At 40.0% G+C, this 26,287-nt stretch overlaps 1 protein-coding gene across 2 annotated transcripts; it reads right to left on the bottom strand.

Moving 5' to 3' along the window:
- Positions 1-7,318: 7,318 nt before the first annotated feature.
- mlc1 (modulator of VRAC current 1) lies at positions 7,319-26,076 on the bottom strand. Of its 2 annotated transcripts, none has more exons than XM_088340959.1 (12): positions 25,914-26,076; positions 24,326-24,649; positions 19,811-19,900; positions 19,686-19,739; positions 17,335-17,436; positions 14,417-14,518; positions 14,267-14,338; positions 14,075-14,191; positions 8,747-8,803; positions 8,250-8,372; positions 7,996-8,160; positions 7,319-7,876 (listed from the first exon to the last, which is right to left on the bottom strand). In XM_088340959.1, the coding sequence occupies exons 2-12, from the start codon at positions 24,581-24,583 to the stop codon at positions 7,799-7,801; spliced, it is 1,218 nt and encodes a 405-aa protein (XP_088197085.1). In that variant the 5' UTR covers positions 24,584-24,649; positions 25,914-26,076; the 3' UTR covers positions 7,319-7,798. The 2 variants fall into 2 exon arrangements, with proteins under 2 accessions (XP_088197085.1, XP_088197086.1); XM_088340960.1 differs by having other exon boundaries at positions 24,326-24,629; positions 25,914-26,069.
- Between the last annotated feature and the right edge of the window lie 211 nt (positions 26,077-26,287).

Genomic DNA, 26,287 nt, shown 5'->3' with positions numbered 1-26,287 from the left:
CATGACTTCCCTTCTGGGTCTTTGAGCCACGTCAGCTCGGTTTCTGGGACTCTTTTTAATACCCCCTGAGCTGCGCGCACCATTACTTTGTTTGGCCCGAGGGTCACATTTGGGATTTGTTCTTTAAGGGTGGTTCTGCACGCCCCGGTATCACAGAGGAATTTTACAGGAGTGCCTTGAACTAATAATGTTACTTCGGGTTTGATTGTTTCTTCAAAGAGAATTCTTTCGAGATTAAAAATTCCTTCTTCCCCAGTTAACTCTTCATTGTTTTGATGCTGTTCTACTGTCCTTATTTTATCATTCCTAACTTGGCCTAGTCACGCTGTTTGGTGTTGCTCAGCAGAGCTTTCTTCTTCACATTCAAATGACATGTGACCTTTCTGACCGCAGGCCCAACACTTTACGTCTCGTCTTCCTACTTGAATGCCTTGTTTTGACTCGCCGTGTGTGTTACCCCCACTGCCTCCACCTCGGCCCCCTCTGCCTCTACCACGACCCCTCCCGCGGCCCCTTCCGCGACTGCTTCGTCCTTGGTAGAGGATAAGTTTACCTTCATCGTCTGCGTAAAATATAGTGCCTTTTTTCTCTCTTTCCTTTTTTCCCTTTATGACTTTTTCGGCGTGTAGGGCATGATTTATATATTCTGCCAGGGTGCCGCCACTCATACCTATGTAGTGTCGGTCCACCCAGCCTTTTATGTCTGGTGTTGATCCAGAGTGCAGGGCATTTTTAAGTTGCTGTTTGTAAGCGCCTGTCTCATCCTCATCAAACGCCAAACCACTGTTTGTCCTGAATACCTTCTCCATCCTTACTCTATACTCGTCAAATGACTCTCCGGATATTTGTCTGCTCCTGCCAATCTCAGTGTAGTTTGCTCGTTTTCTATATCTATTTTTTACTCTGTCAATAAGGGGGTCCACTTGGCCTTTTAGCCATTTAGAATCGGGCGGTAAAACCCTACCCTCTTCACCTATAGGTGAATAATTCCCTTTAACTAGCTGCCAGTCACCCCCTAAGAGGCACATCCAGACTTGCTGAACTTCAAAACCATTTAAATGATATGTACCCATTAATAGCTCCATTTGTCTAACGCATTCGTCTATGTCGGTTTTTGGGTGTGGCACGCCATCTACTGCCTTTTTTATGTCGTCCTGAGTCCATGTTCGGTACACTCTAACAACATTTCCTTGATTTTCTTGTCCCGCACGCGGATTTGGTAGCTCTATTAGGGGGAATATTTCTGTACCTTCCCTTTCCGGGTCCAGTAACTGTACTTGTGGTGAAGGGGACAGTATTTTGCCTAGTTCTCCTGACATGCTATGTGACCAGGCTCCGGCTTCTCCTCGGGAGCGGGCAAATGGCCTGGGTAGTGTTAGCGCATGCGAATGATATTTGGCATATTGTGGGGGCGGCGTGGAGCGAGGCGTATTACTGTGTGCCTGCTCTTTCTCCCTCAGTAAAGATGCAGCAGCCAGTAATCGACGCGGTTCACTATATGGCCCTGTATATTCGTTATCCTCCTTTTTATGATACATAATGGTATTTTCATCCTCTTCTCTTTCTTCCTTACTTTCTGATTTTCTTTTTTGATCGTTTTTTTGACTTTCTTGTATTTTCTTTTCTTCTCTGATCCGTCTCGCTTTTCTTTCACCGTCTTCTCGTTGTCCAGCTATTTTCATCCAAACTTTAGTCTGTTCGTATCCTTCTTTATTCATTTTAGTTTCATTCTGTTTACATTTTTTGCCTATTTTCTGTTGTAGTTCTCTGATGCTTGCCGTGGATAATTTTCCGGTAAATTCATATTGTTTTATCCAGTAACACAGAGGCTTGATTGCGGTTGAATCTTCCTTATAAATGATTTTCCAATCTTTACATTGGAGTTCATCGAGAATTTTTTGTCTCTCCTTACTCTGTCCTTTCCCCATTTTAAGTCTGTAATTTAGTCCCGGTGGGTCTTAATACATAGGGTATTCTAACACCAGGTGATTTTCAACAAGCCAGGTGATTTTCAACAAGACAGTGATTAATTACTCATGTGATAAAGTTCACTCTTTTTTTTTTTTTTTTTTTTTTTTTACTTGTTTCCAAATGACAGAGGACCCCCGCTCATCCTTGTGGAATTTAACTAACTTTAAAGCGCTGGGTTAGGGGAGTCCACGCCTCCCGCGGGATTTTAACTGTCTGAAAACTATTTACCTGATAGAGTCTAGAATTGTCAGGGTTTTTCTGTTAAGATTTTCCTTTTCTACAAAGGATTTTTAATCTTTTCGACGGAGGATTCTTAAACCTTAAGAATCTACCCCCCGCGAGTCACCCTCCCCCACCGGTATGCACACAATGTTATGAATAAATTTTACTCACGATTCTCTAAGTCCTTGGCTTTCCGTCAACCGTCAGATCCCAGCCCGCGAGGGAAGGTCCAGTCCCGGAAAAGGGGTCTTTATGCTGTGGCCACAGTCTTTGCTGGATTTTCCTCTCGCGTCCTGGAATCGTCTGGTATCTTGGAATCCGGTTTCGAAGGACCAATTAAATGTTAGGTTCAAGTCTCTAACATTTATGATAAAACGCTCTGTAATAAAAGACAAAGAGAATCAATGATTAAAGTTATACTTTCAAGGAGAGTTCGGAGAGTTTTGTTACCACCAATCGCCCAAATAACTCTGAAGAAATCTCCGAATCTCCTTTCTTTTATTATGTTTTTTGCCCTGCAATACATGCCTCTTTACTGAGGGGCGGGGATTCTATCTAACAAAGGAGACTGTTTTCTAACTTTTGCTACGTAGAGTTAATCAATCTTCTTTGGAAAGCTTGTCATCCGGCTGAAGATGGACGGTTTACTTTTGTTTTGGGAGAGCCTCCTTTTCCTTCTTCTCACGCTTTTTGGTAAAAAACAATCTTGAGTTATGGCATGAAGAGGTCATTCCAGGTCAAGATACATCCGTTGGTATGAGAGAACAAAACACAGTCTGTACATCGAAACACAACTCATGGCCTTGGAGAATGATTTACAGGCTTGAGAACTCTTCAAAAATGGCTAAGAACATATATAACATATTAAATGTCAACTGTAGGATAAATATAGTTATACAATCCCATCAGGCAGGATGATTCACGTTGCTCCAAACCGTTGTAGGCTCGCCAAACGCAAGCCCCCCCGCACAGGACTCACTGTTGCTCGCTCCTGCACAATAGCAATAAGGGCCCTGTGGTTTTGTAAAGTGTGACATACTTGTGTTTCTAAATCAAATTTCTTTAAAAAGTCCCGAATGAAGAGATGTGTTGGTTGCAAGTTAAAGGCCACTGGTATCAAATGATTGTTTGGTACAAGCTTTAGCCTCCGCAAGTACGAGCCCATCCAGAACCGGGTCATCGCTTGACTTTTCGGGTTGTTGGGTGGGCCCATAGCGTTTTGGAAGTGGAGGGAGACATATTTGCTCCCCAGGAAGAGCTAGGGGTCAGGCTCCCCTTTACCCCCTTTTCCTTTTTCTTTTTCATTGTATCTCTTTTTATCCTTTCCCACTTTGAGCCCCAGATAAAGTGAAAGATGGCTCGGTCCAGTTGAAAAAGCATGTTTCTTTTGGGCATAAAAACTAAACTGATTGATAAAAGCAGTGGGAGGATGATCGCTTTAATGATTAGGACCTTCCCCTCTATTGTCAGTTTTCTTAGTGTCCAAAAAACAAGTCTTTGCTTAACTTTCCCTGTCACATCGTCCCAGTTGGTCTCGCCTCCTCCATTTGCATTGAATTTTCTCCCTAGAATTTTCTGGTCTGTCTACAGAAAACATGTTATACCTTATATTGAATAGGTCAAAATGCAGTATTGCTGCATTACATGACTGAAATACATACAAAGGTCATTAACTATAGTGATGATGTGCCTTACATCATGTCTGTGTCAAAAGTGCAAACATGCTATGCGACATTAACATCATTGTGGTACCCTGCTGTTCTAACACAAACACGCACAAATACAGTGCATCCAGAAAGTATTCACTGCGCTTAACTTTTTCCACATTTTGTTATGTTACAGCCTCATTACAAATTGTATTAATTTAATCTCTTATCTCAAAATTCTACACAAAATACTCCATTATGACAATGTGAAAACGTTTTTTTACTTTTTTTGAATTTATTGAAAATAGAAAACTAAGAAATCACATTTACATAAGTATTCACAGCCTTTGCCATGAAGCTCAAAATTGAGCTCAGGTGCATCTTTTTTCCACTGATCAGCCTCGAGATCTTTCTACAGCTTAATTGGAGTCCACCTGCAGTAAATTCAGTTGATCGGACATGATTTGGAAAGGCACACACCTGTCTATATAAGGTCCCACGGTTGAGTGTGCATGTCAGAGCACAAACACCAAGCATGAAGTCAAAAGAACTGTCTGTAAACCTGCGAGACAGGATTGTCTTGAGGCACAAATCTGGGGAAGGATACAGAAAAATTTCTGCTGCTTTGAAGGTCCCAATGAGCACAGTGGCCTCCATTATTCGTAAAGACATTTGGAACCACCAGGACTCTTCCTAGAGCTGGCCGGCCTTCTAAACTGAGCGATCGGGGAAGAAGGGCCTTAGTCAGGGAGGTGACCAAGAACCCGATGGTCACTCTGTCAGAGCTCCAGCGTTCCTCTGTGGAGAGAGGAGAGCCTTCCAGATGGACAACCATCTCTGCAGCAATCCACCAATCAGGCCTGTATGGTAGAGTGGCCAGACAAAAGCCACTCCTTAGTAAAAGGAACATGGAAGCCCGTCTGGAATTTGCCAAAAAGCACCTGAATGACTCTCAGACCATGAGAAACAAAATTCTCTGGTCTGTTAAGACAAAGATTGAACTCTTTGGTGTGAATGCCAGGCGCCATGTTTGGAGGAAACCATGCACCGCTCATCACCAGGCCAATACCATCCCTACAGTCAAGCATGGTGGTGGCAGCATCATGCTGTGGGGATGTTTTTCAGCAGCAGGAACTGGCAAACTAGTCAGGATGGAAGGAACAATGAATGCAGCATTATATAGAGATATCCTGGATGAAAACCTGCTCCAGAGCGCTCTTGACCTCAGGCTGGGGCGAAGGTTCATTTTTCAGCAGGACAACGACCAAAAGCACACAGCCAAGATCTCAAAAGATTGGCTTCAGAACCACTCCGTGAATGTCCTGGAGTGGCCCAGCCAGAGTCCAGACTTGAATCCGATCGAACATCTCTGGAGAGATCTGAAAATGGCTGTGCACAAACGTCTCCCATCCAACCTGTTTGAGCTTGAGACTTAATGCAAAGAAGAATGGGCAAAACTGCCTAAAGATAGGTGTGCGAAACTTGTGGGATCATATTCAAAAAGACTTGAGGCTGTATTTGCTGCCAAAGGTGGATCAACAAAGTATTAAGTAAAGGCTGTGAACACTTATGTAAATGTGATTTCTTAGTTTTCTATTTTTAATAAATTCAAAAAAAGTAAAAATAAATAAATAACTTTTTCACATTGTCATAATGGAGTATTTTGTGTAGAATTTTGAGATAAGAGATTAAATTAATACAATTTGCAATGAGGCTGTAACATAACAAAATGTGGAAAAAGTGAAGCGCTGTGAATACTTTCCGGATGCACTGTACATGCGCGCAAACATGCACACACAAGAAAGCAAAAAAAAAATTTAAAAATCCAAATTTATCCCAGATGCAGCACTGTAGAGGCAAGAGCAAGAAGAACAGTCTCAATGACTAGAAATATAACATTCTAGCAATTCAGTAATCCCTCATATTTGGGGGGGATTTGTTCTAAAAGGACCCGCGATAATCGAAATCCGCCAAGTAGAAACCTTTATTTATCTATCAAATACTCTATTATACATTTAAACTAAAGAACAAACCATATTAAGCATTTTTTTAAACAAATAAAATACTGTCTTGTCGTTTTTTGTATCTTTGCTTTTTACAAATAACTTCTGTAGTGTCAAATTATAACTTGTTGCTTCTGCACTGTCCTGCACTAAAGGGTGTAAATTATCAAGGGACGGTACTGTTTTAATTCGGATGATATTATGTCACTATCACGTGGACGTTATGGAAAACTGTTTTTACCTTATTTTAGCACTGTTGCTCAACTGATGGGTCGGGACCAAAAAGTGGGTCGCGGACCTGTTTTCAATGTGTCGCGGGCCATTGCGTGGCAAAAAAAAAGCAGAAAGAATAAAGAAGAAAAAAAGGGATGGTAACTTACGCAGTAAACGGCGATAATGCCCTGTTATATCTTGAAGTCGTAATAATTGTGTTTAAAATGACCACATCACATTTTATTGTGATTTTGTTTGTTTTATTTCCTTTTTCTGTCCATAATAATAGTTCCCAAGAAAGTTCAGCGATAGGTGGAAGAAAAAGTATAAAACAGTGACAAAAACAATTTGGTTAAAGAAGGAAATGATTGCGAAATACAAAAATATTATACAAGTGTCGGCTGTTAAAGCACTGCTTGAAGGTACAGTGAATCGTTAAAAACACGTTATATTTATACCTTTTTTTTTAACCAGTATATTGATTTGTATTGTTTACACAATTAAGCATTTATGTTATTTAGGTACACGATTTCGCTTATATGCGATGTAGGCTTATATAAGAGGATATACAGTTAGTATTTAAAATCATTTTGGTTTTGCTGGTCATTTTGTTTTTAGAAAAAAAGGTGAAAATATTCTTCTATCTGTGCTTTAAACTGCACAATCTTTTCTATCGAATTTTTGAATTCTTTTCTGGATTTGGGTCGTAGCTTGTCATTAGAGTGAATGGGTCTTCAAGTCACACCAGTTGAGAACTACTGTTTAAGCGTGTCGAGAAGTCCATCTTTGTCGCCGATCGAAAGTATCCTCTTCTGGTTTTTCAGACAATCGAAATTGCACGTTTGTAATGTACAGTAGGTTTGTCAAACTGTTTCACATATGTGGACAACTTAGACTGAAACGTTATTGCTCTACAGGCAGACACAGGTGGAAAAGGAGTGGAGCGGCTAAATAGACGTTCAGAATTCCACATAGTAGCGAAACTGCAGAGAAAAGGCCACGGTACAGCAAGGGATTCCTGTATACTGTAAATTCCAGACTACTAGATTTTAAACACAGCTATTTTGAATACAATGCGGCTTATTCTTTTTTTCCGTGGTGGTATTGAGGAAAACCAAGCTGCTCTTTTTCACGGCGCACATAAGCTCCCAATGCAAAACACCGCAGTGACATCTAGAAACTTTTATGACACCCATTTAAAGGAGAAATTAGTTAATGTGTTTGCCAACATTATTCATGATATATATAACAGGAGCAAAATGAGAGGCTTACCGGTACTTTAATGACCATTTACAACATACTCATATATTTCAACTTTTTCACCAAATAAATCAAGTTAAATTCACACATCTGATTTGAACAAAATTGGAAGTGTTCTATTCAAAAGCATACACTTCCTTTCTGTATCATTAGTGTCAATGCCAGGCTGCCGAAGTTCCCTTTAATCCTCAAGGAATGACAACAAGCGAATGCAAATTGGTCCATTACTGTAGCAAAGGCCAATGACAATAGCACAAAAGACGATGTTCCATGCCTGTGTTGCAATATGGCACTATTCACCACAGTATGGTTTCCCTGGGGCTGTCGTCCAGAAATGTAGTACTCAAACTTTTAAATTAGTTTCTTTCTTAGATTTAAGTGAGCGGCTTTTGATCAGGTGCACTTTGTAGTCTGGAGTTTATGGTAGTATTTCATGCGCTGGTGTAGCAGTGTATTTACAATATAACACACTAAAATTAGCATTTAATGAGTGATTTGCACCATCATGGCCTTCCTGGTCCTGTCTTTGCTGATATTCTGCAGCACTCCGTTGGATGGTTGCTGCATAAATGAGAAGACATGAAAAATATAACATGTAAATACAGGATGGAAAATTAAGCACAGTTATATTCTGAATAAAAAGTGAAGCAAAAAATACACAATCTGTGTCCAAAGTATACCACAGAGTACTGGCTTGAGCTCCCCATGTTTTCGTCACTGTGCTGTCCTGCCCTCAAGCGGAGCTCACTCTTATAAGATGCACAGTGCACCACAGTGGCAGAATTTAAAATGGCCTGCACCAGCAGCAACGCCAGCAGAATCAGCAGCAAAATGTCGTAGGATTGCTAGAGCATGGCCATGTGAAATAAAGGGATTCCTATTAGTGTTTTGTGTTCCCGAAGTGGTCCGAGACGAATGGTTGTAATCAACTCACCTTGGCTGTAGGTACATCATGTAAAAAAATGTCAACAAAGCTCATGACGCTACAAGAGAGGAAGCCAGAAGCTGAAAAGAGGAGTGGAGACGTTACACTGCTGATGGCAATCAGCACCTCCACCTGAATGACAACAGAATGGGAACAACGGGAAGAAAATCATCTTCAAGGGGACATTTCAAACCACAAGCTGGTTAATCTATTATTCATAAAGTACACTTAGACACTGACGTGCAAAGAAGAAAGGAAGAACTGAATGACACATGACTGACAGTAGATGACAAATATTGACCGGCAGACAACATATTGGTTGAAAAATTGATTGTTTATTTCATTATGACGCCTTTAAGCTTCTATTAACTCATTAACCATCATTGACTTCTTCAGCGGTCAATAGCAATGAATGAGTTATTTACAATAACGTGTGTGGCCGTCAATATGCAGTGAATGAGACTTAAGAAACATTAACAATAAGCTTGAAAAATAAATGTACTCACCAGGCATCTGTTGGGGTATTCTGACACAACATGACTGGCGATTGCACTGGGAAAACACTGCAAACATAACCATAACCAACATGTAAGATCTTGGCCCTTATAATATTGTAGTCTTGTAGTAAAGGTATTGAAAGGAAATTAACACAAACAGGCTCACGCAGAATTTTGGGCTGACAATGGAATAGGAAAAGATCCACTGGCAGAAAATGTTCATTTTAGGTAATATTTTTTCAAAAAAGAAGAAAATAATATCAATTCATTTTTTCATTTAATTTTTTTAATTCATTGTCTAATTGCTTATCTGGAACCAATCCCAGCTGAATTTGGGCAGTGGAGATTGAGGAAAAATGTATATAATTCCATCCATCCATCATCTGCACCGCTTATCCTCAATAGGGTCGCAGGGGTGCCGGAGCCCATCCCAGCTGTCTTCGGGCAGTGGGAAGGGGACACCTTGAACTGGTTGCCAGCCAGTCGCAGGACACACAGACACAGACAATTCACTCGCTAATTCACACCTAGGCACAATTTGGACCAGCCGATTAGATAGATAGATAGAGAGATAGATAGATAGATACTTTATCCATCCCCGAAGGGAAATTCACATTTCCAGCAGCATCCCTGAGCTGAGAACAATACAATAATAAAGCAAAAAGAATACAATATACAAATACCCAGTGTGAAGTGCAAATGCCCACTGTAGCGTGTTATATAGAATATCTAAATAGTGCTACACAGAATACATATTGCAATAAGATTCGGTAATATGCAATGTAGGTGGTGTGGTTTAATGTGGGCTTTTACTCTGCCGGGTAGAGTTAAAGAGCCTCATGGCATGAGGAAGAAAAAATCTCTTCAGTCTGTCCGTAGTACAAGACAGTGACAGCAGTCTGTCGCTGAAACTGCTCTTCTGTCTGGAGATAATGCTGTGTAGTGGATGCGATGGATTGTCCATGATTGACCGCAGCTTTTCCAGTGCCGGTCTCTCAGCTACTGTTGTTAGGCTGTCCAGCTCTTTGCCCACAACAGAGCTTGCTTTCCTAGCCAGTTTATTGAGACGAGAGGCATCCTTCTTCTTGACGCTGCCTCCCCAACACGCTGTCGCATAGAAGAGGGCGCTTGCCATAACTGTCTCATAGAATATTTTCAGGAGCTTTTTGCAGATTTTGAAGGAGGCCAGCCTTCTGAGGAAGTAAAGTCGGCTTTGCCCTTTCCTACATACAGCTTCTGTGTTGGCAGTCCAGTCCAGTTTGTTGTCCAGCTGCACACCCAGGTATTTGTAGGTCTGGACAAATTCTACACATTCTCCTTTGATGGTTACAGGAACCGGGTGCGTTCTGGTTCTCCTGAAGTCCACCACCATCTCCCTGGTCTTGGTGGTGTTCAGGTGCAGGTGGTTTGCGTCGCTCCATCGGACAAAGTCCTGAATCAATTTCCTGTACTCCTGCTCCTGCCCATTTCTGATACATCCCACGATCGCAGTGTCGTCGGCAAACTTTTGCACATGGCAGGACTCAGAGTTGTACTTAAAGTCCGATGTATATAGAGTGAATAGGAACGGAGAGAGAACGGTCCCCTGCGGAGATCCTGTGCTGCTAACCACAGTGTCCGATGTACAGCCCCCCTGTTTCACATACTGGGGTCTGCCTGTCAGGTAGTCAGCAATCCATTCTACAAGGTGTGAGCTAACTCCCATCTCTGTCAGTTTCCTACTCAGTAGCAGAGGCTGTATAGTATTGAAGGCACTGGAGAAGTCCAAAAATGTAATCCTCACAGCCCCCTTAGCCCTATCCAGGTGAGAGAGGGATTGGTGTAACATGTATACTATAGCATCCTCCACTCCCACCTTCTCCTGGTAAGCAAATTGCAGAGGGTCGATGGCGTGACGGACCTGCAGCCTCAGGTGGTGCAGCAGCAACCGCTCCATGGTTTTCATCACATGTGATGTCAGGGCGACCGGCCTGACATGCGTGTTTTTGGAATGTGGGAGGGAACCGGAGGGCCCGGAGGAAACCCACGCAAGCACGGGGAGAACATGCTAACCCCGCTCAGGAACGCTGGTAGTTGGATTTGATCCCATGACCTCAGAACTGTGCCGCGGACGCGCTAACCACTCCGCCGCCGTGCCGCCCAATTTAATGGTTAATAATTAAATCATAAACCTAGAATCCCATTGAGGATGAGTAATTGTACAATGAAAAAATGAATTTTGTTGTTAAGGTATTATTTTTCAATCTTATTTTTCATTCACTTCTTTCTTTTAACGGGTTTTCTAGCAATAAAAAACTCTTACCTAAAATAAGAAAGACGAGTTTTTATCTGTGTGTTGAACATTGTAACTAGTAAATAAACTACAGCCAAATTCAGTACTGCTCCTGCTGTATATTTAAATAGGCACATTTGTACTCTTGTCTGTGTTGTGCTGGAAAACGTTTTTTTTTTTAGCTTGCCGTTGTTTTTCAGTATAATTTCTTACCATTGATAGTAGCCTATTCTACATTTCATAATCATGGACGACAAAGGATATTTTCAAAACATAACAAGTTTATTTAAAAAACAATGGGAAATAAAGGATTTTCATGCTTGCCATTGAATGAGTTAACTCATTTATTTTAAGTTGAGTGAATGTAGTTTTACACATGAACCAACTCACCATGTTATACAAACTTAAGTGGGAGCTTTGAAAAATGTTATTTTTGCCTTAATTGTCGTAATGGTGTGAAATTGATAGAAAAATAAATATAAAATATGTTTGAGCAGTGCATGGTCAATGACATTAGACTACATCAGATCAAACAAAAAAACTGGTCCCAACTAAAGCTGAGAGTATTTCCTTTATTGCCCTCTAGCGACCAGAGTGTGCATCTAGTTAGCATCTATTTTGAAAACCATAACCTTGATAGAAATTACTTAGAGACTTGCCTCCTTTTTGACATACAGTGCATCCGGAAAGTATTCACAGCGCTTCACTTTTTCCACATTTTGTTTTGTTACAGCCTCATTCCAAATTGTATTAATTTAATCTCTTATCTCAAAATTATACACAAAATACTCCATTATGACAATGTGAAAAAGTTTTTTTTGTAACTTTTTTTGAATTTATTAAAAATAGAAAACTAAGAAATCACATTTACATAAGTATTCACAGCCTTTGCCATGAAGCTCAAAATTGAGCTCAGGTGCACCTTTTTTCCACTGATCATCCTTGAGATCTTTCTACAGCTTAATTGGAGTCCACCTGCAGTAAATTCAGTTGATTGGACATGATTTGGAAAGGCACACACCTGTCTATATAAGGTCCCACAGTTGAGTGTGCATGTCAGAGCACAAACACCAAGCATGAGGTCAAAAGAACTGTCTGTAGACCTGCGAGACAGGATTGTCTTGAGGCACAAATCTGGGGAAGGATACAGAATTTTTTTTGCTGCTTTGAAGGTCCCAATGAGCACAGTGGCCTCCATTATTCGTAAATAAAAGACATTTGGAACCACCAGGACTCTTCTTAGAGCTGGCCGGCCTTCTAAACTGAGCGATCGGGGAAGAAGGGCCTTAGTCAGGGAGGTGACCAAGAACCCGATGGTCACTCTGTCAGAGCTCCAGCGTTCCTCTGTGGAGAGAGGAGAGCCTTCCAGAAGGACAACCATCTCTGCAGCTATCCACCAATCAGGCCTGTATGGTAGAGTGGCCAGACAAAAGCCACTCCTTAGTAAAAGGAACATGGAAGCCCGTCTGGAATTTGCCAAAAAGCACCTGAATGACTCTCAGACCATGAGAAACAAAATTCTCTGGTCTGATGAGACAAAGATTGAACTCTTTGGTGTGAATGCCAGGCGCCATGTTTGGAGGAAACCAGGCACCGCTAATCACCAGGCCAATACCATCCCTACAGTGAAGCATCGTGGTGGCAGCATCATGCTGTGGGAATGTTTTTCAGCAGCAGGAACTGGCAGACTAGTCAGGATAAAAGGAAAAATGAATGCAGCAATATATAGAGATATCCTGGATGAAAACCTGCTCCAGAGCGCTCTTGACCTCAGGCTGGGGCGAAGGTTCATTTTTCAGCAGGACAACGACCCAAAGCACGCAGCCAAGATCTCAAAAGATTGGCTTCAGAACCACTCCGTGAATGTCCTGGAGTGGCCCAGCCAGAGTCCAGACTTGAATCCGATCGAACATCTCTGGAGAGATCTGAAAATGGCTGTGCACAAACGTTTCCCATCCAACCTGATTGAGCTTGAGACTTATTGCAAAGAAGAATGGGCAAAACTGCCTAAAGATAGGTGTGCTAAACTTGTGGGATCATATTCAAAAAGACTTGAGGCTGTATTTGCTGCCAAAGGTGGATCAACAAAGTATTAAGCAAAGGCTGTGAATACTTATGTAAATGTGATTTCTTAGTTTTCTATTTTTAATAAATTAAAAAAAAAAAAAAAAAAAAACTTTTTCACATTGTCATAATGGAGTATTTTGTGTATAATTTTGAGATAAGAGATTAAATTAATACAATTTGCAATGAGGCTGTAACATAACAAAATGAAGAAAAAGTGAAGCGCTGTGAATACTTTCCGGATGCACTGTATAAAGTAATGGCGGGCCGGATTAAATCCTCCAACGGGCTGGGTCCGGTCGGCGGACGTATGAGGCGAATATAGCTGGCCTATACCATAAGAACCTTTGAGGCCAAAAGTTCCCTCCAAAAACAAAGACATGAATACCCCCCAAAATAGTAACAGTAGTAAAATATGTATTAAATCATTGGTATAAGTTACAGTATTCAGTATATCCCAGTTAGTTTACAAAGGGCTCATTTTAATTAAATAAAAATCCTAGATTGGTAACAGCCATACAGGCCTTTAGTTCCTGACTGATGCCAGTATCATTAGACTTTGAAACTACTGATACCTCTAAATATGTCTTGGTATCCGCCTATTACTGTTGTCGTTTTGGGGGTGATTGACCCATGTGGAGGAGACAGGAATTGAGGCAGGAGTGCTCAAAAAGGGGATGTATTGAACAAAAGAAAGTACAAAGTGACAAACACACCAGGGTTTGCAAAACAAAGAAATATGCAAAAAAAAAAAAAAACCAAGCCTGAAAATGCAAAGTAACAAAGAAACCAGAAACCAGACAAACTTGGCGTGGGGTGGAAATGAAAATGACCTGACAACATTAAGTAGGGACAGGTGTGTGGTTATTTGGACACACCTGTTCCCAGTTCCAGTGCTCAGCCTGGTGAAAGGAAGCGCACAGACCCTAACATAATACAGTACAAAACCAATGATACTTTTCCATTCAGATTTAAAAAGATAATAAGCCAACAAAGCTTACAGCCACAAGGATCCAGAAAAACGTGACGGACAAGTATGGTCCGGGCTGCAAAGCGTCCACATTGAGTGCAATGATTCCTCCGAAAACAGCAGAGATTCCGACGATGACTTCAATCACCTGTCACACATTCGTTTTTGTCAAAGAGCGAGCAGGGGCACAGCTGGAACCTCACAGTGGCTGGTGGCTACTCACGGAATATGCTTTGAGGAGACGAGTAGGGAATACCGCTGGGACCGTGATCACAGGTCGTTGATTTGTGTCTGCCTGGTGGAGAGGATGAAAAGGAAGATCAGTCAAAGTGTGTGGATTTTGTGTCGGGTACTATCAGAAGAACACGCACACCTTTCTATGGCAGCAACATTCCTCTCCTGAACGAGCTGACAGGATGACAGTGGTAGCCATCAACACCTCTAGCAATATCATCAGGATGAGGTTAAAGTTGATCTGGGGAGTGGAATGAACACGAAAATCGTCTTTTGTGATTTTTTTTTCTTATATCAGTATCTGAAACTCATGACAAAAAGTTACCCAGCCATAAAGTTGCCCTCCCCATTTTTCACAACTTGAAACACAATAAGACGACTAATCGCAAAATTAAACAACATTGTGGCAAAGTATTAAGGATTGATAATCAGGATATATAACAAAACAACACTTTAAATCTACTTATAACATTCATTGCATGTATATGACATCGCTATTTTCCATCTGCCATCATTATGTACCTGTATTAACTCGTCTTCATTCATGCAATGTTTGCGTTGCGTTGTCTGCGACAAGCCACGTGAACTCCTCTTCCACGATGCTTTAAATATATGTTCATGTGTTGTAGCGTCATAATTTTTGTTGGCTTTTTTCGAATATTTCTTCTGGGGCTGGGGTTTTGGCTTGATTCCTAACCACTTATCCATTTTTCTTGTGTTCTCTCTGCGTCTACTTTAAAAAATGATATGCAAATGCACGACCTTAGAACACTCGGGAAAGTCCGGAAGCACGAAGATGCAGGCTCCCTATTGGCTGCCGAGTATGCAAATTGGAAAACAAACGGAACATTTCGAAATCTGAATAAAGCAAATGTATGATTTGAAAAAAAAAAAATAATAACTAAAAAAAATGAAAGATTTTTTTTTTCTTTATGGAAAAGGTTGTCGGCCACCCGGGCAGAGACGATGCACGCCCCTGGCGTCCGGGCATACGTTATTTCAGACACTGCTTATATAAGGCATATTGGACTACAAGGCGCATGGTGTTAAAACTAGAGTAAGGGCTGGGATTGCACAAACAATAAAAAAAAGTACCAAATATATCGCTGATCACATTTGCAATACATTGGATGCAACGGGAATGGTACCTGGATCGCAGCTCTAAGTTCAAGATCTTATCCACTCGAGTGCTAGACTAACTATTTGGATTCGCAGGCCACATTTGAGTTGTCAAAATTTGGCCAAGAGGCCAAACCTATTGACCAATGTTTTCATTTATGAGTGAAAATACATGCAAATGTGTACATTTTTTATTTGTTCGTATTTGTTTTTCAAAAGATTAGTTTCATCAAATTGGCTTTGAAACGCTCAATATTAAAGACAAATTAATATATCAGGTCCTTATTTTAAGCACAATATTTGATCTTTAGTTTTGCAGTATCTCTGAGGTATTTTTTATTATTTCTGCACTTGAATGTTAGAATTTTTTTGTAGTGTTAGTGGTATTTCTTGTAGTATTTCTAGGGTATTTTAGTATTATTTCCATAGTAGTATTTTTTTGCACTCTTTCTGTTGTATTTTTGTAGTGTCAGAACCAGAACAGACCCAAAGGCGTGACGTTTCACACAAAGCTTTATTGGAGAATCGAAGAAGTCCGGTGCGGTGAAACAAACAACAGCGATCCCTTGCTCGCTGGGCAGAAGTAGTAGTATTCTTGTATTTTAGTATTTCTTTTATAATACTACTGTAGTTGTAGTTTTGAGTATATTTCTGTAATAATATTTCTATGGGGGCAGCACGGCAGAGCAGTAGTAAGCACGTGTGTTGCACAGTTCTGAGGTCATGAGATCGAACCTCCTGTGTGGAGTTTGCATGTTCTCCCCGTGCTTGCGTGGGTTTCCTCCGGGCACTCCAGTTTCCTCCACCACTCCAAAAACATGCTTGTTAGGTTAATTGGCGGGTCCACATTGTCCCTAGGTGTGAATGAGTGAGCTCATTGTCTGTCCCTATGTGCCCTGGGACTGGCTGGCAACCAGTTCAAGGTGTCCCCTTCCCACTGCCTGAAGATAGCTGGGATGGGCTCCATTACTCCCGCGACCCTACTGAGGATAAATGGTGTAATGGATGGATGTTTCTATAGTATTTCTACATCATTGTATTGGCACGTTTTAGTATATTTGTACTACTGTTTTTGAAGTATTTTCATTGTAGTATTTTTGTTGTATTTCTGTAGTATTTTGTAATATTTTCTGTTTCTGCAGATTTCTTTTGTTATTTTAGTATTACTGTAAAGGTACTTATTGAGTATTTCTCTAGAATTACTTTTGAAAAAATTCCATCGTAGAATTTTTGTCATATTTCCAGGATAGTATTTTTGTAGTATTTCTTTCATACTTTTGTAGTCCTACATTAGTTGTATTTTTGTCTTATTTCTGTTGTAATATGTTTATAGTAGTATTTTTAAAGTATTTTCTTAAATTCAGAATGTAAGCAAAATAATATATTAGGTCCCCGATTCTAATCACTAAATTTAATATTTACTTTTGTATTAGTTTTGTAGCATTTTTGTAGTATTTATATAGTAGTATTTTTGTTGTCAACACACAAAGGGATAATGTGGACAAATTTGGCACCAGAAAAATTTTTTTCATTTGTAGTACTTTACTTACCATTATACATATTGTCATTATATTTTGACCATTTTTGCCGCACTGTTCCGTCTTTGATTCCCGTTTCATCCAATATTGTGCAATTGTGAATGACCTTATTGTCCTGGTGGTCTGGATTCGGTCCTTACCATTGCCATGCAATTCAATGCCCGTTGCCATCATTGTCATGCAATTGTTGGCAGCGATAAAATTGATCGAAAGATCAACAAGTGTAAAAATATGTAATGCATTTCAAAACCTGTCTGCATATAAGGCACACCGGATTAAAAGGCGAATGTTCAAATTTCTGGCCGATCTGGGTTTTTTTTTGGGGTGCGCCTTATAGTCCGGAAATTACAGCATGTCAAAAGCTCATGCCAAAGTAAAAAAAAACTAAAGAGGATTTTACATTGATGGCTGAAGGGTTGAGGACCAGTTTACATCCAAACCAAATCAAGCATGTCGTCGTCACTGCAAAGGTTGACACATAAACCACCTGGAAATCTGACACCTTGGGGGGAAAAGAAAAACAGAATACAAGACTTCAAATTAGTATTCCGTTTAATATTATCAGATGTCTATTTTCAGTTGTTTTGTTAGAAATTCTGATTGATTTAGTGAAATTTAGCTCTGCCTGAGCGCTTATCGCTTACCTGTCAACATTTTCCTCATTGTTTATACGATTTTTGACCATTCAAAATTTTGTATTTCGTAAATCAATTTTTGTGTGGGAATTCTGTTTCATGAGACTGATTTCATCTTGCCTATTTCATCTGCAAACAGGATCATCTCGTTCACTTGTAGCAGACGACAACGATATCGTAGATTGCTAATATGGTCTCTGTACACTACCAAATGTTATCCTTGATCAAGCATTATTCCTTATACATATTGCGGCCTCGTGGCTAAAGCATGATAGGCGCAGGTTAGTAAATTTTACAACCTGAAGAACGAATTTAAAACTGCTTTACACATGGAAAATGTAGTGAAAACCAAATATGGGGAAAGAAATAAGAAAAAAGCTGCAATAATTTTTGTGTAGTTTATTTGGTAAATAAGATAAACTTGTTTACAGATATGATTTTCGATTTTATTATACATGGTCGGTCTGCGAGTAAACAGTTGCCGCTTTGTGATCGTAAGGTTTATTAACGCTTACTAAGGTGAATTGCAATCATTAATCAGGAAGTAATTGCATACCTATCAACCTCAGCCAATTGCTTCACTTATTAATGATTTTGATTCCTTATTAAGCGATAATAAACCTTACAAACACAATCTGCACCCATTTACTCAAAGCAAGACTGACTATGTAGAGTAAAATAAACACTAATTTGTGTAAAACAAGTTTATTTTTGATCAAATAAACAAAAAAAACTACCACCTTAGTTCTTACGCCACTTGCAGTAAATTTAGTGTAAATTATTACACATAGCTGTATATTTAAAAAAAAACTGTAATACAATTGTTACACATCATTTACAATTTGAATTGTTAAAAAATGTACAAAATACAGGGAAAACATATAAGTTGACAGGTATGCAATTGGCTGAGGTTGATAGGTATACATTCAACACCAAGACAGAAAAATAATAAGTGCTTGTCCAATCGTGAGCAGAATTTATAATTCCACTATACAAGGTACATTCACCTGTTGCCATGCATGCATTTACTTTAATGCAGGGATCGGCAACCCAAATTGTTAAAAGAGCCATAGGCCTATTGATCCAAAAACAAAAAACGAATTTCCCCAGAAAAAATTACAAGCCTCAAATAGCCCTTATAATGAATGCAACACAGATTTATGTAAATCTGTATTAGCTATATTAGCCTACTATCAAAATGTCCAAGTTTAATGCAGCGCATCTTGTGGATAATTATCCACTTCGTGACTACTCTGTTGTGGGATACTGCCTCAAGTTTAAACTTATTACAATTTTAAAGAATTACAATTTAATTGATTTCATAAAATAAAAGAAATGCAAAAATAAAATAAAAATTTCGATATCATTTTGTATTCGAAAAAACAACAATTAAATGGAGCATGCATAACGTGCCCCTTATTTGGGCAACAAAAATAGTGCAATGAAACGCAGCATGGATTAATAAAACATAAAATAGTTAGCCTTTAGAAAAGGTAAAGTAAACAAAAATACATCAATACAATTTCAGCATCTCTTCATCTCTTCTCTCTCTGTGTTGATACCAAACCAACGCACCCACCTTGGGCTTGAGCAACAAAACAGCAAAATATATCCCTAAGTGTCATTCCAAATATATTCTGAAAACAAATCAGAAATCCCTTGATGAAAACAGCTACATTCTTACTGAAAATGTGCCTATGACAGGATTTTGTTTCTACCCTTTTAAGACTTTTGTGTTCAATTTAGGAGTGTTACATTGTGACAATGCCATTTTAAAAGGGGCGGAGCTTGTACTCCACCCGGCTCTACACGGGAGACACGGAAAAGAAAGAAAAACAAGCAGTGGAATATGTTAAAGGTTCTTGTATCATTATTCTCTTACTACTGAAACCTTATTGAACTAAAATATAAATTTCCCTGTCTCGTCTTTTCAATTTATAAACTTTTTTTGGAAAAGCGCCAGGGGAGCCATTTTGTAGCGCCAAAGAGCCGCATGCGGCTTCTGAGCCGCAGGTTGACGAACCCCGCTTTAGTGGAACAACGTCCAAACCTGATAGGCTAAATAAGGTCTTGATCAAAAGTTTTTAAGTGTCTTCAGTTTTTTTTTATAACTTACTGCAACGTGCCTGTTCTTGGCAATAGCAAAACTCGCAATTGCTGCTGATAAGCCCTAAAAAGAAAAGACACAGTCAAAAACAAATACTTTTATATTTTACGTATGCTGAGTGCACAACCACGTACTGAGCCTGCAGCACAGCGTAGGTAGTCCATGGCAACAGGGAAGAGATTTCCCAGGTACAAAGAGAACCCAGAGGTGATGAACAGACTGCCCTATGGTCAAAAACACATGAATGCATGAAAAGCTGAAAAGGGTATGAGTTTGGTATCAATAAGATGTTGATGTGTCTTAGTATTGAGGTATTAGTATAAATTTTATCATCAGAAATTAACATTTATTTTTAATGCTTGCGCTCAAAAAATGATGTACATTTTTTCTCATTTTTAGTTTTACTTGTTAAATTGGTTATATAAAAGAATTTACATAAATTATATAAAGAGTAACATTTGTAAAATAACACTTGAAACAAGCAAAATTGCTCTAGATCATGGTTTACTGTGGGCACCTAGTCGACCCCCAAAGACAGCTGAGTAGCCCGCAGACCGTTATTAGAAAAACATGAATAATGAGCAAAAACACATGAACCATTATAAAAAGGTGCATTTAAAAAATTGTTGAATGTTAAGAAATGTGTATTTATTTTACATAACATGAGGCTATCCTATAGAGAGAGCTTACATTATTGTCCACCATCATGCCGTTACCTTTAAAAAAAGCCTTGTGAAAGGCTAGGAAAACAAATGAGAAGAAAAATGGTGCGGTTTCCATCTCCATAATTTGAATTTTTAATTTGTAAAACTTATTACAGCAACAGTTGAATACTAATTCACGTGCAAGAAAAAAAGTTCAGTATATTGTCTCTGCCAAGGACCACAGGTGGGTGCAATTGGAAAATGACCTCAGCATTATTCTTGAAAACCCCTTAAAAGTGTGCTATAAAGAAAATCAAGACTCTGGTGGAAACAATATATCAAGCATGCTACGACAGATTTGGAATCAACAAAGAAAAGCCGGAGAGACAGCAATCAGGCCCGAGCAGAAAACAACATCGCATTGTTGAAACGCGTTAAGACCTGCAGAAACCCAAAAAAAGGTGCCTGAGAGTAGAAGAACAGGAGAAGGAAGCCTTGAGCGAGTTAAACTCAGAAGTGCGGAGGAACCTACTTCAGCTGCAGGGCAGAGGCAATGCGGAGGAGACGAAAAGAGAAGCGCCGGCATAGGAAATCATTCCTCTTTTAAAATACATTCCGTTATTCATCGGACATCCTTGGCCAGCCCGGGAGCAGAAGACTGACATGTTCCAAGGAAGAAGTGGAAGATGTGGTTAAGGCAGCACATAGCGACTCCACCATGGACCTACCAATGGGAGAGTGCCCCTTCCGTATCCTAAAGCCCAATCCAAGCATCCCTTTTAACATGGCAGACTTTACCTTTGAAGAAGTTAGGTCAGTGGTGGGACGGGATCGGCCTCGAGTCTATCAGTGGCGTCTTATAAGATTTATAAGAATTCTCCACAGCTGCTAAGGAGACTGGTCGCACTTCTGCGCACACTGTGGAAGAAGAAGCAGGAAATCATTGTTGAGGACACTTGTAGAGGGGTGCTTGATTCTCAAGGAGCTGAATTCCTCAGGCCAGTTTAGAGAGATTTCCCTACTGGACATTGAGGAGAAGGTCCTCCGGGCAATCATCGCCAGAAGGTTGTCCTCATATTTACTCGCAAATGGCTATATCAATGCAAGCGTCCAGAAAGGAGGTCTTTAGGGTTACTCTGGTTGCCTGGAGCACACGGCAGCAATCACCCAGATAACCAAGGAAGCGAAGAGTAACAAGATATCTCTCTCAGTGGTTTGGTTGGATCTCGCCTAGGCGTACCCAAATGTGGCACACCAGCTTATCCACACGGCATTGCAACATTACCACTGGAGGTCATCAAGCCGGTGAAGTCTCATATGGGACATTCACAGATGAGGTTAAGCGTAAAGGATTTTACAACGATGTGGCAGAGGCTGGAAAAAGTGATCTCTATTTCAGTCTCCCTGTTTATGGCAGTAATTACCTGCTGCTCATAACAGTCCCAGTGTAAAGAACCAGCGGCAGTGGACGGAAAGAGGCACCCAGCCAGTAGAGCGTTCATGGATGACATCTCCATGATGACTCCATCCATTCTTGGGACATGGTGGGTCCTGAGTGCACCGGAGAAGATGGCCACCTGGGCCCGCGTGCAGTTCAAGCCTGAAAAATCTAGAAGCTTGGGCATCCTTAAGGGAAACCTGTCTAACAACACTTTCAGCATCCAGGGGTCAGAGATTCCAACCATTTGGATAAACGAATCTGATGCCTGGGGAAGAGCTAGTACTGCACTCTGAAGGACAAGGGGAACATCGAGGGACACCAAAATCCAGCTTAAAGAGTGGCTGAGGAGCGTAAACAGGAGTTTAGTACTGGGCAGGTTTAAGGTATGGCGTTTTCAGCATGGCATCATACCGAGGCTTCAGTGGCCATTTCTGATCCTACAACTTCCCGATGACCAGAGTTGAAGTGATGGAGTCTGTAGTAGGTTTATCCGCAAATGGCCGGGTGTTCCTTCAGCCTTCAGCTCAGTCAACCTCTACAGTAGGTCATCAGTACTCCGGTTACCATGCTCCTCTGTCATAGAAGAATTCAAGGCCACCAAGGCAAGGGCAGCGTGCACGCTTTTAGTCCTTAGGGGCGCAAAGGTTACACACGCAAGCTCTGCCATTAAATGCAGCAGGAAGTGTACACCCCTTGTGGCGATGAAAGACGCAGAAACCCATTGGAGGCGTCAGAAAATTGTGGGCACTGTGTGTCGCGGACGACTCGGGTTTGGCAACTACAGTGTCAAGAGCTGTTCGAAAGCCAACGCGTGAGACAGAAGGGACTTGGTGGTACAAAGGGTGCGAGACTCGGCTGAAGAGGATCGTCAAATCAAAGCATCAGGGTTGGGCTCCCAGGCACGTTGGATGCAGTTCCAGGTGGCTATGGCTGTCAATAGATCTTAGCTGGACCCCTTCTGCTGGTGAAGGCTAACTCAGCCCTTACTGTCCCATTCAGGAAAGATGTACAGATTAAGGAGCGAAACACCTGTGACCTGAGATACCTGCTGAGGATGCAGAAAGGGTCCGTAGAAACCCCACCACACTTCACCAGTTGGAACCTTAACATCCACATCTGCAGTAACTCCTGCAGTCTCTGCTTGTAGCAAAGCTCCTCCGGTGTTTATTTCATCTTCACCTTAATGTACAACACTGTCAACAACATAGCACACATCCAGTATATCTGTGTATTTTGTTTTGTTTTGAACCAGAATCCAGAAACGCTTTCCGTTATGTTAATGTAGCATTTCTTTCAAACAAACAGTAAAATTGCATTAGAAAATAAATATACTTTGTATTTTTGGATAGGTTATCACTGCCATTGAGCGCTATAGATGCTAATTCTGTACAGTAAGTGTGTGACGCTGAAAAATTTGAGCCCCTGTGGGATTATTGTTTGCACATGCCTACCTTTTGGAGTTGTGTTTGAAAGAAATAGCAAACTAATAAGATGAAGATCAGTTTTTGTTCGCATTTTCCATTTGTACATGAATACATGTTGAGAAAATTCCTGGTATTGCTTTTTCTCCCCATATTCGCAACACTGAAACGATTTGTCCGATGCTTCCCAGTCTGTTGCTGATATTATAATTCATATGTTTGTCTCGCATCAAAGGTTTGCAGCTGGGGAAACATTCTCCTACAAGGCTTTTGATTTGGACAAGAGAGTTTGATCATGTTACTGCAATTCTAGATGACTTGCACTGGCTCCAAGAAAATTTAAGATGTGATTTTAGGGTTCTGTTGCTATCATACAAAAGTTCCTATGCATTTGCCTCCCACTTATATTTCTGATTTAATGACCACCTATGTTCCTGCTCGGAGCCCCACTTGCAAAATTCTGGTCCAGTAGTGATTCCAAGAGCCCGAAAGAAATCTGCAACCTCAGTGGAAGTTTTTAAAAGTGTATTTAAGAGATTCTAAAGCATATAAATGATGTTCACCTCAGACTCCTTGATGGAGACGAATGAGCCTGTATGTTGCAGGGGGCATGTATTCTGAGCAATTGTACTAGCACTTTGAATTGACATACGCATCATCTAAAACAGTGTTTTTTAACCTTTTTTGAGCCAGGGCATGTTTTTTACATTGGAAAATTTTTGCGGCACACCATTAACCAAAAATGTTATAAAATGACACTGAACAGTATGTTTAATGACAATATAATTTATAATACCCCAAGTTTTTACAGCACAGACACTTGACAATGACATAATATTTGCAGAAAATGATTCATAAATCTCTTACGGCACACTAGTGTATCACAGCACAGTGGTTAAAAATTACTGATCTAGAAGCTATTGCATCGGTCGAGATTTTGGGGCAGGAAGCAGTCAACTAAACCTTCTGTTATTATTTATTTTTCATGCTGATGATATATTTCCTGTTGATGTTCTTGCAACTTCCATTGGCGGATTACCTAATGACCCCTTCTTAGGGTTTCTAATTTTTTTCTCATGCTGAGTTTTTTTTTTTTTTAGTTTTCTAAAAAAGGTTCTTGATTCTTTGCATGTTTCCTCTTACCCCAATGATGACACTGTAGAGCCATGCCCTACAGCTGAAGCAGGGATGATGTTGAGGCTCTGGATGGGCCAGTTGAAGGTCACTAGCCCTCACGTCCACTGTGTAGCTGTCCCGTTCAGACTCATCAAGCTCCCTCCTGTCCACTCTCGTCTCCGATCCCCTAGTGCCTCGTCTTCCTAGCGAGCCGCTGCCTCGTTCTAGAGTGGACACGGGGCTGTAGGTGAACTCCTCTCGTGCCGACACCTCTTCGCGCTGCATCCCTGCCACCACTTGTCGAATACGGCGGACACTCGCCTTCACTGATCTGTGTGTGGACAAAACGAGCTGACCACAAAGCACATCGAACTCTTGTCAGATCGAATAAAGCAAGCTGATCATCGTTCATGAATTTTCTGTCAGCTCTTTTGTTTCAGGGATTATAAGCAAGGTTATCCTGGCAATTTCAGTACCTTTACAAAAGTTATAACGTCTTCTCTCCATACTGGGAAAAAAAGGACCAATTGTGTGTGAGTGACAATTAGCAGTTTTTAAAACCTTAATCTTTAGATTTAGGTTTATTTTTATTTGACAAGCTGAGATTGATACAAATCAAGCTAAAATAATTAATTAAAATTCATACATGGAACGTGAAAATCAGATATTTAATAATAGTAATAATGAAGAAAAATAGCAATAATAACAATAGCTTCAATTAGAGTGCTGCTCAAACACTATGATTATTGTATGAGATCTTATACATTTGCCTTCCACTGAATAAAGTTGTGTTGAACTGAAAAACATTAATATTGAATTTAAAATGACAGAAAAACTCAGCAAAGACTAGGACAACAATTTAGAGTAAAGTGAATAATTTGGAATATAAAACAGAAGAATAAATCAATCAATTTTATTAACAATTTAAAAATTGCGTGAAAAACTATGTGAAAGACAAAGTACTTAACAATAATTATATAACACGATTAATAATAATAAAATGTAACATTGTGTGAAATTGTATTTTATGTTTGTATGTTCGGAGGCATTAATATAATAAATCTATGATTAAGCTGGTGGTAGCTTTTCTATTACATTTTGTATTTATAACAATACATTTATGTTTTTTTTAATAATTAAAGGGTTACCTATAGGTATCAATAATAAATTTCCGAAGTCACTACCATTACAACAATTTTACTTTCCTTCTTCTTTAGTATATTTTGTCTGTCTAGTATGTTTAGTAATTCATTCATTAATGCTGATTTCACAAAGAAGAATTCCCACTATACATTTTTGCAAGTGAAGTGTACTTTGCGATTATTCCTGCAGACTTTAATTAGGGAAAACATTGATTAAAAACAACATTGCAATAAATGTATTAAACAATTGAATTTTAACCACTGTCTAGCTCTGACACCTAAATGAATTGCAACCCAATGTGAGTCAACTGTTGTTTTACAGTTTCATTTCGTTTTAAGTAAGTCAACATGACTTGTGCAAAAAAATAACAAAAAACCCCAAAAGAAAACAAGAACAAAAACAAAACTAATAAATTGAAGTCAGTCATCGAAGACCACAGGAAAACAACCACAGATATAAAGAATTCACCCACCTGATCTCAAAGAATGTCCACCAAATTTTATTCCAAATGTCACATGAACAAATAAACCGTTTTTGGTCTGCGACTTCTTCTCCATTCCATCTCTCACTATACCCATCCACTTACCCTCCTATTTGCTCCCATTCTCAGAAACAAGGCGGGCTGAAACCTTTTTCAAAAATGTGGGGCTAAAACACATGCCTGTTGTCCTGCCGGCCAAGATTTTTTTCTTTTTTGTTCCAAAAGGGGAGCGCTTGTGCATGACAACAAGGGTGGTTTGAGGGGGCTCGAACAGGGGGCAGTCACCAGGGCAAACTTCCCATTTATTCTCTAATCTACTTCCACCGAATCTCACGCTGAAAAGATGTCTTTGTTAGAAAGCAAGG

This window comes from Urocampus carinirostris, chromosome 7 (assembly GCF_059441175.1).
Source record: "Urocampus carinirostris isolate Australia breed hairy pipefish chromosome 7, RoL_Ucar_1.0, whole genome shotgun sequence".
NCBI classification, from domain to species: domain Eukaryota; kingdom Metazoa; phylum Chordata; class Actinopteri; order Syngnathiformes; family Syngnathidae; genus Urocampus; species Urocampus carinirostris.
Note: the sequence above shows the minus strand (reverse complement) of the source record. Positions and strands in the feature narration are given on the sequence as shown.